Raw genomic sequence first — 14,520 nt, forward strand, 5'->3', positions numbered from 1 at the left:
ATAGCAACATATATTGTAAGATCAACAGCTTCGTGATCTGAAGCTTGTGAAGATCCATTTATCATTGTCACAAGTCTCGGCGGCTCTGACTTTTGGGGTACAATTTCTGCACCTCACACCTCAACCTGTCATGTGCGAGCCCGTACCAATAGGGTGGGGGCTCAATCATATAGGTAATCACAGATGAACCTGATTCTTTCCTCCCCTAATATCTATACATGCAAGGGTCACTGAATATCAAACAGGAGCAGTAAACCTGGTAAAATGCCCATTCCCTACCTCAGGGGTGCTTAGGCAACTGCTGTGCAGCCTGAGATCAGGTAACACAGACTCAGGAGGCTCGACATAAGGATTCAATTATCAGCTGAAAATGTTTAACAGTAATTCAACGTTATTTCAACAGTTACTGAGAAAAAAAAACCAAAGGCAAGACTGCAGTAAAACAAAAAACTGAAGTTCCCAACACTAATCCAAGCGTAAACAAATGGGCACTGAATAACGTATCACAACAGCTCTGGAGCCTGCACTTCACAGAATCACTCACAGTATATGAGAATTAGTGATCCGCTGGGACCAGAAGTCGAGATCTCCAAATCAATTTACCATAAATGTGATGATTGATTAACCTGTAAATCAGTGCTTTAGTTAGAGCCTTGAAATAATACTGCACAGACCACAAAAGCATGGAGCTATGTTACTGCCATTCAATTAGACTCTGGAATATTTCCATTTATGACTCAAATGCATTACATCAGATTTTGCTTCAAAAGTGACAAGATGTTCATAGTCGGTCAAAAGCGAGGCCAGCAATACTGCAGAAGAAATCCTTAGCCTGACCTAAAGTGAAGGCATATTCACAGCCAGCTTTCCTCATGTCTCTGTTTCTGGATAATTTCACCCTCCCTTCCAGTTAACGTAAAGCTTCAGCTGCTGACGTGTACTATCAAAACCCAGCCCAAAGTTGCAACTTATGACGGCAGCTGGGACAGTGAGTGTTGACAGGCTATTGAAGCAGAGTGGCCATCACAGCTGAGCCCAATCCTGCTGACACATGACAGTGTCAATGTATGCTCATGCAGAAGGAGAGTTACTCTATTTACAAAGTGATGAAGCAGGTTCACCGCGACACTGGCACCCATGAGCTCGTTCGTGAATGATATTTTTGAGTACATCGCAGGTGAGGTAGTTGCACACTTCTTCGCTGAGATTATGTATTCCAGAATATAAGAAATAGGAGGAGTAGGCCATTTGGCCCCTCAAGCCTGCCCCGCTATTCAATAAGATCATGACTGATCTGCCCAAGGCATCCACTCCTCTTTGACGCCAGCTCCTCATAGCCCTTAACTCCCTGATATTTTGAAAATCTATCTTCCTGCTCTTTAAATACTTTCAGTGATCTAGCCTCCACAACATTAATGCTAAAAGGCTAGTTAAGGAAAAAGTGGGACCTATCAGAGATGAAGATGGAAACTTGTGTGTAGATGCAGAGGCTGTGGGAAGGGTTTTGAATGAATATTTTGCTCCGTGTTTACAAAGGAAAGGGAGGATGTAGATATAGTAGCCCAGGAGGAACACTGCAAGATATTGGACGGGACAGTCATAAAGAGAGAGGAAGTACTCGAAGGGTTCAAATCCTTGAAAGTTGATAAGTCGCCAGGGCCAGATGGATTGTTTCCGAGGCTGTTGAAGGAAGTCAGGGAGGTGATAGCAGATGCTCTGAGGTTGATTTTCCAATCAACCCTAGATACAGGGGAGGTACTGGAGGACTGGAGAAATGCAAACGTAGTTCCATTGTTTAAAAAGGGATCAAAGGAAATGTCAAACCATAGGCCAGTTAGTCTTACATCGGTGGTGAGCAAATTAGTAGAATCAATCCTGAGAGAAAGGATTAACTGTCATATGGAAAGGCATGGACTAGTCAGGGATGGTCAGCATGGATTTATTAAAGGAAGGTCTTGCCTCACAAATTTGATTGAATTCTTTAAGGAAGTGACAAGAAGGGTTGATGAAGGTAGTGCAGTGGATGTTGTGTACATGGATTTTAGCAAGGCATTTGACAAGGTCCCACATGGCAGATTGGTCAGGAAAGTAAAAGCCCATGTGATTCAGGGTAATGTGGCAAACTGGATAAAAGGTTGGCTTTGTAACAGGAAACAAAGGGTAATGGTCGATGGATGCCCTTGTGAATGGAAAGTTGTCTCAAGTGGTGTTCCACAGGGCTCGGTGTTGGGACCCTTGCTGTTTGTGTTATATATTAACGATTTGGACGTGAACGTGGGGGGTACGATTGGGAAATTTGCAGATGACACAAAGATTGGCCAAGTAATGGATAGTGTAGAGGATAGCCATGATCTCCAAAACGACATAGATGGGTTAGTGGAGTGGGCGGTAAAGTGGCAGATAGATTTTAACATAGAGAAGTGTGAGGTCATACATTTCGGAAGGTCAAACAGTTACAGGGATTACAAAATAAATGGGAATATACTAAGAGGGGTGGATGAAGTGATAGATCTTGGCGTACAAGTACACAGGTCCCTGAAGGCAGCAGTTCAAGTAGACAAGGTTGTAAAGAAGGCATATGGAATGCTCTCCTTCATTGGCAGAGGTGTAGAATATAAAAGTAAGGATATAATGTTGGAATTGTATAAAACACTGGTGAGGCCACAACTGGAGTATCGTGTGCAGTTCTGGTCACATTACAGGAAGGACACTCTGGAGAGAGTGCAGAGGAGGTTTACAAGAATGTTGCCAGGGTTAGAAAAGTGTAGCTACGAGGAGAGATTGGAAAAGTTGGGGTTATTTTCCTTAGAACAAAGGCAGCTGAGAGGTGACTTGATTGAGGTGTACAAAATTATGGGGGAATAGATAGAGTGGACAGGATAAAATTGTTTCCCTTGATGGAGAATTCTAGAACCAGGGGACATAGATTCAAGATAAATGGCAGAAGGTGTAGGGGGGGACATGAGGAAGAACTTTTTTACGCAGAGGGTAGTGGGTGTCTGGAATTCGCTGCCCAAGTTGGTGATAGAGGCAGAAACTTTAGACTCTTTTAAAAAGTACCTGGATCTGCACCTAAAGTGCTGTAAACTGCAGGGCTATGGGCCGGGTATAGGAAGGTGGGATTAGAAAGGGCACCTGGGTGTCCTCGGGCTGGCATGGACAAGATGGGCCGAATGGCCTCCTCCTAATCTATAATTTTTCTATGGTTCTATGGTTCTAATACATAACCCAGCAGGTCAATGAATATACATTTACCACAGCTGGATAAGGTGACAACATGGTAAATAATGGACTGTAGATTTACTCATATCATAAACATATTTAAATAGATATAAATAACATTTTAATGAAATAACTAAAGTAAAGAACACCGTAATTTATTTGCACAGTGCTTGAGTGCTGAAGACTTCTCAATCCACTTTACATTACGCTGATAAAAAAAACCATTAGTCACCATCCGCAAAAACAGATTACGAGGAAATCAAGGGCTAAATTAATGGGATACTGTCCATTTGCCTGAATAAGTGCAGCTCCAACAACACTCAAGAAGCTTGACACCATCCAAGACAAAGCAGCCCACTTGACTAGTGCCCCATCCACAAACATTCATTCCCTCCATCACCGACAAACAGTGGCAGCAGTGTGTACCATCATCAAGATGCACTGCAGGAATTCACTAAGGCTCCTTCAACAGCGCCTTTCAAACCCATGACCTCCACTGCCTAAGTGGACAAAGTCAGCAGGCACATGAGAACACCACCAGCTGCAAAGTTCCACTCCAAGCCACAAACCATCCTGACTTGGAACTGTATCCCCATTCTTTCACTGTTGCTAGGTCAAAATCCTGGAACTCCCTTCCTAAAAGCACTGTGGGTGTACCCAAATCACATGGGCTGCCGCAGTTCAAGAACTTGGCTCATCACCACCTTCTCAAGGGCAATTAAGGATGGTTAACAACTGCTGGCCTTGCCAGTGATGCTCACATCCCATGTACGAATAAAAAAGCTCCTATGTAAGTTTGTACTGGACCTTTGCAAGTTCAAAAAGAACCCTTATTAACCAATAGCTGCACTGCTTAAAGTTCAAAACAAACTACACCTAGTTGGAAACATCTCCAGTAAAAATACATTCCTACTTTCTTACCTCCCATCAAATGCCAGCTAAGTCAGGGTGGGATCCACGTGTTTCCATAATTCCCTCACATGCACCTAAATGTGCAACGTTCACAAAATGGTTGGGCTTGAAGTACAAGCACAGGAATCTGAACTTCTCACACACATACACAGATATTTATAGTAGTCCGATGCGTCTATTACGAAGAACTGTGGAACGCAATAAAACAGCGAATTCCCATAGTTAAACATGGGTGGTGCCGTGAAAACACTGATGGTTGGCACGTAGGTATTGCATCACGCATCACGTCAAATGCACATAGGGTTAAAAGGGGATAACTTTAGCCATCTAAATTGGTCACTGGGAACAGCTAAGTGACTTAAAATCTCTCCCACCAGAGAACGTTTTGGACATGGGGCTAATCCAGAACAGGAACCCTGGTCCAGGGGCAGATGAATAATGGTAGCACCTCCACCATCAGCCAGTCTATGATCTACAAACTCAGGAATTGAACCTGGAACCTTCTGATCTGTACAAAGCTATCAGGGGAATTACTGGAACAAAAGCATTTGAATTCAGTGCATCATATTCTGGTGGTAGTAGTTTTCACAAGAGTCCTTTACAACACTGAGGAATTTATATGTCTATAATTTTACAACTATAACCAATAGAAATAATCCTATAATCATGCAGATGCCTTTGCAGGAACCTTCAGACACAGTCGACTCACAACCCAGGTCTCTGATTTTCTCAAATACAGAAAACTAACATCCACAAACTCTACTCACTGCAAATGACAATACTTCCCATACTTAATGAGTTTGGTCTTTAAATTTATAAAACTGTTGGCAACATTGATATCGTGTGCTTTTGAATTTGAGGTTTAATCTGGGACAAACTATTTGAAGCAGAGTGACTACTTGCATTTACGTAAGCATGTGAAAGGTCACCTTATCTGCCACAACACATTGAATTGATGTTCTCACTGCACTCATTATCTCACCAAAGAAACTCTTGTTTTCATAGAAGATATGCACAATTAATTGTATAACCCCAGATAGAATTATAAATTTAAACAATCTATGGTCGTGGAAACAAATTCTCGCTATGTCAAATTTATGTGAAGGTGCTGAGCAAAGTCCCCTCTTAAATATTTTTCATTGTGCACATCCTTTTCACTTCAGTGTGTGGAACCTTGCAATATTTTTGTCTGCTCACACAGTCTCTGAAATGAGCCTGCGTAGTACCTTCAGCATTACAGAGTGCTCGCATGCGCAGCTTACAGGGAACATTGCTGCTGACTCATACAGGGGTACGCCTACATGAGCAGCAGTCTCACTACTGCAGCCATTCTTCAGTGTGCCGAGACAGCAAGTGTAGGTGAACTATTTGACTGTGGGGGCATCACAGCAGAGCCCAATATTACGCATATCCAATGTTCACCTGCATGCAGTGTGTATCTCTCAGTTGCACCTAATTTGAAATCTACTTGTTTTATATCACTTTCTTTTCTCAGGGAGAAGGGAACATAGAAAACTAGAAGCAAGCTATCCCATATGCATCACCAAATTAACAAAATGTCCCAGTTTGTCATTATGTTTGGAAAAAGTACAATGAAAATCAAAGAGCTGGCAGAGACTTGATGGGCTGACATAGACTTCATGAGCCGAGTGGCCTCTTTCTGCACTGTAATGACTCCAAGTCAATAATTTATTGACTAACAATTGTCCAACGACACTTCTATCAAAAGATGTCTCAGCAGGCCTCACATATGGAGCTGGTGCCTTTTTCCATTGCAGGAACTTTAAGGTACAACTCACCCAGGTGGTCAGGACAACCTAAATGATTTAGCTCAACTGGAGTAAAAATAGGAGCAGCACAACTGGGGGCAACTAAAGATGGGGGCAAGAAAAACAACAGCCAGGATCAGAGCCTCCCCAGTAAAAGGAAAAGAGAAACTTGCAAGCGGCGGTGGGATGGGGAGCTACTTCATTTCGTGTCCAGGCACATGGGAACACCAGCACCTGGAAGTTCCCCTCCAAGCCACACATCATCCTGACTTGGAACTATATCGCTGTTCCTTCACTGATGCTGGATCAAAATCCTGAAACTCCCTCCCGAACAGGAGTGTGAAGTGTATCTACACCACATAGACTGTTGTGGTTCAAGGCAGTGGCTCACCACCACTTATCCAGGGGTAATTAGGGTGGGCAACAAATGCTAGCTTTGCCAGCAAAGCTCACATCTCAAGAATGAATTAAAAATCAACTACACAACCTTCATCAACACTCTCTGCTACTTCAAAGAACTTTCAAACATGATTTGTCTTTAAAAGAAATCCATGACGACTTCATTTATTAGCTCATACTTTCCAAATGATAATTAATTTTGTCCTGGATTATTGTCATTGCGTTTCCTCAAGATCAACAATAGGCTGACTGGCTTGGAGTTGTTGGGTTTCTACCACTCGCTGTTTTTAAACAGAGGTCTAACATTTGTAGTCCCCTTCTGTCACCACTCCTGTACCAAGGAGGATTGGAAATTTGTGGCCCGACCTCTGCAATTTCCACCGCTGTTTTCCTCAGCATCCTTGGACACATCGCATCAAGACCAATGCATTTGAGGAACCCAAGCCTTTTAACCACCTCCTCTTTATTTATATAAAGTTCTTTGACGAAGTAACAGGCAAGGTGGATAAAGGGGAGCAGGTAAATGTTTCTGTACTTGGATTTTGAAACAGTATTTGATAAAGTGCCACGTCAAAGGCTGTTACACAAAACAAGAGCTCATGTTGTAAGGAGTAACATATTAGCACAGATGAAGGATTGGTTTGCTAACAGGAAGCAGAAAGTAGGGATAAATGGGTCTTTTTCAGGTTGGCAAGCTGTAACTCATGGAGTGCCACAGGGATCAGTGTTGGGGCCTCAATTATTTACAATCTATATCAATGACTTACTTGAAGGGACCGAACATGCGGCAGCTAAATGTGTCAGTGACACCATGATAGGTAAAAAAGTAAGTTGTCAAGAGGAGTTAAAAGTCTACAAAGGGATACTGGTAGGTTAAGTGAGTGGGCAGAAATTTAGCAGGTGAAGTATAATGTGGGAAAATGTGAACTTGTCCACTTTGGCAGGAAGAATAGAAAAGCAGTAAACAATTTAAATGGAGAGATTGCAGAACTCGGTGGTACACAGATAGGAACATAGGAAATAGGAAGAGTAGGCCATGCGTCCCCTCGAGCCTGCTCCACCATTCAATTAGATCATAGCTGATCTTCTACCTCAATGCCATTTTCCTGCACTATCTCCATATCCCTTGATGTCTTTACTGTCTGGAAATCTATCAACCTCTGTCTTGAACATATTCAATGACTGAGCATCTACAGCCTCTGGGGTAGAAAATTCCAATAATTCACGACCCTGAGTGAAGAAGTTCCTCCTTAAAAGAACATAACATAAGAACATAAGAACTAGGAGCAGGAGTAGGCAATTCAGCCCCTCGAGCCTGCCTGCCATTCAATACGATCATGGCTGATCTCACTTCAGCCTCAACTCCAATTTCCCGCCCTCTCCCCATAACCTTTCAACCCGTTACTAATTAAAAATCTCTGTCCCAAATTTATTCAGCGTCCCGGCATCCACTGCACTCTGAGGTAGTGAATTCCACAGATTCATGACCCTTTGAGAAAAGTAATTCCTCCTCATCACTGATTTAAATCTACCACCCCATAGCCTAAAACTATGGCCTCTTGTTCTAGAATGTCCCACAAGGGGAAACATCTGCTCCATGTCTACTTTGTCTATCCCCTTTAGCATCTTATATACCTCAATTAGATCTCCTCTCATCCTTCTAAACTCTAGCGAGTATAGGCCTAAACTGCTCAATCTCTCCTCATAAGGCAAGCCCCGCAACTCTGGAATCAATCCAGTGAACCGCCTCCAATGCAACTACATCCTTCCTCAAGTATGGGGACCAAAACTGTGCACAGTACTCCAGGTGCGGTCTCATCAATGCCTTGTACAGTTGCAACAACACTTCCCTATTTTTATACTCTATTCCTTTAGCAATAAATGCCAAAATTCCATTTGCCTTCCTTATTACCTGCTGTACCTGCATACTAGCTTTCAGCGATTCAGGCACGAGGACACCCAGATCCCTCTGCACTGAAGCATTCTGAAGTTTCTCTCCATTCAAATAATAAGTCACCTTTTTATTCTACCGACCAAAATGGATAACCTCACACTTATCCACTTTAAACTCCATCTGCCAAATTTTGGCCCATTCACCTAACCTATCCATTTGTAAATTTCTTATTTGTTCATTGCAACTTACTTTCCCACCTATTTTGGTGTCATCTGCAAATTTAGCTATAGTACCTTCTATCCCTGAATCCAAGTCATTAATATAGATTATGAAGAATTGGGGACCAAGGACCAAACCCTGTGGCATGCCACTAGTTACAGCTTGCCATCCAGAAAAAGACCCATTTATCCCGACTCTCTGCTTTCTGTTGGTTAGCCAATCCTCTATCCAAGCTAATATATTACCCCTCACTCCGTGTGATCTTATCTTGTGTACTAATCTTTTGTGCGGCACCTTATTAAAGGCCTTCTGGAAGTCCAGATATACTACATCTACAGGTTCCCCATTATCCACTTTGCTTGTCACATCTGCAAAAGAACTCTAGCAAATTAGCCAAACACGATTTACTCTTCATAAAACCATGCTGACTCTTATGGATTGCATTTTGACTTTCCAAACGCCCCATTACTACTTCCTTAATAATGGATTTAAATAATTTCCCAACGAAAGACGTTAAACTAACTGGTGTATAGTTTCCTGCTTTCTGCCTCCCCCCACTTTTTGAATAAAGGCGTTATATTAGCATTTCTCCAATCCACTGGAACCTTTCCAGAATCCAGGGAATTTTGGAACATTATAGCCAATGCATCCATTATCTCTGCTGCCACTTCCTTTAAGGCCCTGGGACGTAGGCCATCAGGTCCTAGGGGCTTGTTACCCTTTAATCCCAATAATTTGCTCAGTACTTTTTCTCTAATTGTTCTAAGTTCCTCCTTCTCTATACCCTCTGCACTACCTGTTACTATTGGGGTGGTACTCGTGTCCTACACTGTGAAAACTGAGGCAAAATATTGATTAAGCGCCTCTGCCATTTCTGCCCATATCTCAGTCCTACATGGCCTACCACTGTTTCTAAGACAGTGCCCCCTGATTCTTGATTCCCCGGTTAAGGAAACATCCACCCTGCATCTGCCTTGTCGAGCCCTATAAGAATTTTGAATGTATGTTTCAATGAGATCGTCTCTCATTCTTCTAAATTCTGGAGCATACAGGCCCAGTCTCCTCAATCTATCCTTCCAGGACAATCCCTGCATCCCAGGAATCAGTCTGGTGAACCTTTGTTGCGCTTCCTCCATGGCAAGTAAATGTTTCCTTAGGTAAGGAGACCAAAACTGTACTCACCAAGGCTCAATACAATTGCAGCAAGACACCTTTACTCCTGCAATCAAATCCTCTTGCAATAACAGCCAACATGCCATTTACCTTCCTAATTGCTTGCTGCACCAGCATGCTGGCTCTCATCGACACATGAACAAGGACGCCCAGGTCCCTTTGGGCATCAACACTTTCCAATCCCTCCCCATTTAAGAAATACACTGCTTTTCTGGCCAAACTGGATAACTTTAAATTTTTCCACATTATATTCCATCTGCTATGTTCTTACCAACTCACATTGCCTGTCTAAATCCCACTGAAGCCTCTTTGCATCCTCCTCACAACTCTCATTCCAACCTACGAGTATACGAACAAGGAGCAGGAGTAGTCCATTCAGCCCCTCAAGCCTGCTCCGCCATTTAGTAAGATCATGGCTGATCTGATAGTAACCTCAAAACTGCATCCCACCTACCCCCAATAACCTATCACCCCCTTGCTTATCAAGAATCTATCCACCTCTGCCTTAAAAATATTCAAAGACTCTGCTTCCACCAGGAAGAGTTCCAAAGACGCACTAACAGTGAAAAAAATTTCACCTTGTCTCTGTTTTAAATGGGCGACCCTATATTTTTAAACAGTGACCCCTAGTTCTAGATTCTTCCACAAGAGGAAACATCTTCTCCACATCCACCCTGTCAAGACCCCTCAGGATCTTATATGTTTCAATCAAGTCGCCTCTTACTCTTCTAAACTCCAGCGGATACAAGCCTAGTCTGTCCAACCTTTCCTCATAAGACAACCCACCCATTCCAGGTATTAGTCTAGTAACAAAAACAAAAATACCTAGAAAAACTCAGCAGGTCTGGCAGCATCTGCGGAGAGGAGCGCAGTTAGCGTTTCGAGTCCGAATGACCCTTCAACAGAACTATCCTCTCCGCAGATGCTGCCAGACCTGCTGAGTTTTTCCAGGTATTTTTGTTTTTGTTTTGGATTTTCAGCATCCGCACTTTTTTGCTTTTATCTTAGTATTAGTCTAGTAAGCCTTCTCTGAACTGCTTCCAATGCATTTACATCCTTCCTTAAATAAGGAGGCCAATACTGTACACAATACTCCAAATGTGGTCCCACTAGTGCCCTATACAACTCAACTCCCTACTTTTGTATTCAATTCCCCTCGCAATAAATTCGAACATTCTATTAACTTTCCTAATTATTTGCTGTCCTTGCATACTAGCCTTTTGTGATTCATGCACTAGGACACCTGATCCCTCTGCACCTCAGAGTTCTGCAATCTCTCACCATTTAGATAATATGCTTCTCTTTTATTCTTCCTGCCAAAATGGACAATTTCACATTTTCCTAATCTTATATCATCAGCAAACTTGGAAATATTACTGCTCTGACCCACTCTGAAGAAGGGTCATATGGACTCGAAACGTTAACTCGGTTTCTCTCTCCATAGATGCTGCAAGGCCTGAGTTTTTCCAGCATTTTCTGTTTTCATTTGTGTTGGGAATATTACACTTGGCTCCCACATCCAAATCATTGATGTAGATTGTGAATAGTTGGGGCCCAAGCACTGATTTTTGCAGTACCCCACTAGTCACAGCCTTCCAACCTGAGAATGACTCATTTTTTTCCCACTTTCCGTTTTCTGTCCATCAATCAATTTTCAATCCATGCCAGTATATTACCCCCAATCCAATGAGCTCTAATTTTGTTTACTAACCTCTTATGTGGAACCTTATCAAAAGCCTACTGGAAATCCAAATATTCCAGATCCACTGGTTCCCCCTTATCTATTCTGCTAGTTACACCCTCAAAAAGCCCCAACAGGTTTGACAAACGTGATTTCCCTTTCGTAAATAATAGATTCTAGCCTTTTCCCTACCATTGATGTCAGGCTCACAGGTCTGTAGTTCCCTCTTTTCTCTCTCCCTCCTTTGTTAAATAATGGGGTTACATTTGTGTGTCTTGCATTTGTGGATCTGGGTTTCCTGGTGCATGAATCACAAAAAGTTAGTATGCAGGTAGAGCAAAGGATTAAGAAGGCAAATGGAACGTTGGTGTTTATTACAAGGGGAATGGCATATAAAAATAGCAAAGTTTTACTGCAACTACATAGGGCCTTGGAGAGACCACATCTGGAGTACTGTGTTCAGTTTTGGTCTGCTTATTTGAAAAAGGATAAAAATGCGTTAGAAACAGTTCAGGTTCACAAGACTGATTCCTGGGATGAAGGGCTTACCTTATGAAGAAAGGTTGAGCAGATTGGGCCTATACCCATTGGAGTTTAGATGAATGAGAGTTGATCATATTGAGACATTTAAGATAGAGTGGACTTGATAAGTTGGTTACCAGGAGGATGTTTCCTCTTGTGGGGGAGACAAGACCTAAGGGACACAGCTTAAAAATAAGAGGTCTCCCTTTTAAAATTGAGATAAGGAGGAATTTTTTCTCTCAAAGAGTTGTTAGTATATGGAATTCTCGTCCCCAGAAAGCAGTGGAAGCTGGGTCACTGAATTTATTCCAGGCTGAGTTAGTTAGGTTTTTGATAGACAAAGGAATCAAGGGTTATGGGGAGCAGACAGGAAGGTGGAATTCAGACCACAACCATATCAGCCGTGATCTTTTCGAATGGCGGAGCAGGCTCGAGGGGCCGAATGGCCTACTACTGCTACTATGTCTTATGTTCCTATGTTTATCTCGTTTTATTCTCTCCATTATCATCACTGTCTTTTCCTTTATTGTTACATTGGCAGCATCCACTTCTCTAGGGAAGGCATACAAAGTGCTCAGTTAGTACCTTGGCCATGTCCTCTGCATGCACAGGAAATTCTCCTATGTGACCCCACCCATCCTTTGACTACCCTTTTACTATTTATATCTTTATAAAAAGTTTTCGGGTTTCCTTTTATTTTAGCCATGAATCTATTCTTAAAGCCCCTCTTAGTTCCTTTGGAAGGTCTCCTCCGTAGTTTCTATATCAACTGTCATAAGACTTCTTTTTCTATCTCATTTTAATCTATAAATCTTAAGTCATCCAGACAGCTCTAGCTTTGGATGTCTTTCCTTTCCCCATCATGGGGTTATGTTCATTCTGTACCAGAACCATCTACTCTCTGAAGGTCTCCCATTGTTTTGCCTAATGATTTTTGATTCCAATCAACCTGGGCTAGGCCCCTTTACTGAAATTAGTTCTCCTCTTGTTTAATATTTTTACCTTTGTAGCTAGTCCTTTTCCATAACTATTCTAAACCTAATGATAAGATCAGTGTTTTCCAAATGCTCCCCTGCTGAAACATGTTCCACTGCCTCACTTCATTCCTTAGAACTTGATCCATGCTTCCTCATTGGAAGCACACTGATCAAGAAAGATCTTTTCACATTTCAGGGATTCCTCCCCCTCTTGGCCCTTACACTATCAATACTGCAGTCTACATTAGGATAATTGAAGTTCCCATTATCACCACTCTGCAGTTACTGCAGCTTTAAGTAAATGTGCTCCTCTCCATCTCCTTCCCATGATTTGGAGACCAGCATTATATACGCAGTAGCAAAACAGCTCTTCTATTGCTCTTTAATCCTAACCAACTAGATGTTGTCTTTAACCACTCAGCTACACCAGCCCTTCTGAATGCTACAATAGTTTATTTGATCAATACTGCCACTCCACTTGCTTTTAATCCTTCCTAATCTTTCCTGAATACCCTCCAGTCATGAATATTTAGTTTCTAATCCTCCCCTCTTCGAGCAGGTCTCTATTATTGCCATATATCATTGTCCTATGTGGTTATTTGAGCCTGCGGCTCACCATCTTAATTTACCATGCTCCTCACGTTTACATAGGTGCACTCCATCATAGGCTGCCTCACATTTACCCCTACCTGATCTCTATTTCTGAACTATTCTTTACTCTAGTGTTATTCGTCTTTCTCAGTCCTCCATTTCATCATGGTGCCAACTTCCTGCCATATTAACAAGGACACTAGTCCCAGCTCTACTGAGGTGCAACCTTGAACATGTCCCTCCTGCCACAGAACTGGTCCCAATGCCCAAGGATTCTGAAGTCATCCATCCTACTCCATTTCTCCAATCTCAACCTCATTAACTTGTCTCATGCTAAACATTCCTACAATCACTGAAATGTGGCACTGGGAGTAATCGGAGATTATTATCTTTGAGGTCCTGTTCTTTAATTTTCCAATCATCCTAAACTCTTGACTATAGGACGTCAGCCCTTTTCACTTTCTAAGTCATTGGTTCCCACATGGACCAGGACTTCTGGCTGTTCCCTTGCTCCCCTCAAAACGTTCTGCACCCTATCAGTGATGTTCTTTACCTAGGCACCAGGGACAAAACATACAATATGGGACTCACATCAGCAGTTACAGAAATGTTTGTCTATCCCCCTGAATATCAAGTCCCCTATTTTCCCTGCCTTGATACTCTTCACTGGTTCCCAATGCAGTTATTTGCCCCATGATGCCAATGATGTATGCCCAATATGTTATCACCCTTGCTGTTATTCAACACTGAAAATTGGTTTGAAAGTGTCACATTCTAAGAGAATGCATACAATGTCTACCTTCTCCTCTCCTGGATAGCTACCCGTTAACTATTCTCCTAAAAACTCTGTCACTGCAGAAATGTGCATGTCAAGAAATTCTCAGCCACAGCCCTGCAGTGAATCCAGGCACTCCTAAAGCTCAGAAACCCTGAATTTTAGCTTGAACAACTAGAGCAGTGTTGTCCAATAGAAACTGGCGATCTGCGACGTGATAGTGATGGCACTGTCTTAGGCACATGCACTAGTTTTAGTCAAACACTTTACATACCCTCACACGGTACAGATAATTAAACTTCATATGTGCAAGTATACTTAAATATTTACCATCAATCAGTAACCAAGTAAAACACCCACTATTTTAACAAATGTGCAGAAGGGTT

The 14,520-nt window shown here is 42.3% G+C and overlaps 1 protein-coding gene across 6 annotated transcripts in view; it reads right to left on the bottom strand.

The window, feature by feature from the left end:
• Positions 1-14,520, bottom strand: part of lifra (LIF receptor subunit alpha a) — a 208,977-nt gene that overhangs the window by 92,496 nt on the left and 101,961 nt on the right. For 2 of the 6 annotated variants that reach the window (XM_078560410.1, XM_078560365.1), the window contains exon 1: positions 4,144-4,235. The exons of the other annotated variants lie outside the window; for them this stretch is intronic. In XM_078560410.1, the coding sequence (XP_078416536.1) occupies positions 4,144-4,150 (7 nt within the window). In that variant the 5' untranslated portion in view covers positions 4,151-4,235. Of the gene's footprint in view, positions 1-4,143; positions 4,236-14,520 lie in introns of those variants that run through there. 6 annotated transcript variants of the gene reach the window in all.

The sequence above is a fragment of the Cetorhinus maximus genome, chromosome 2 (assembly GCF_964194155.1).
Source record: "Cetorhinus maximus chromosome 2, sCetMax3.hap1.1, whole genome shotgun sequence".
NCBI lineage: Eukaryota > Metazoa > Chordata > Chondrichthyes > Lamniformes > Cetorhinidae > Cetorhinus > Cetorhinus maximus.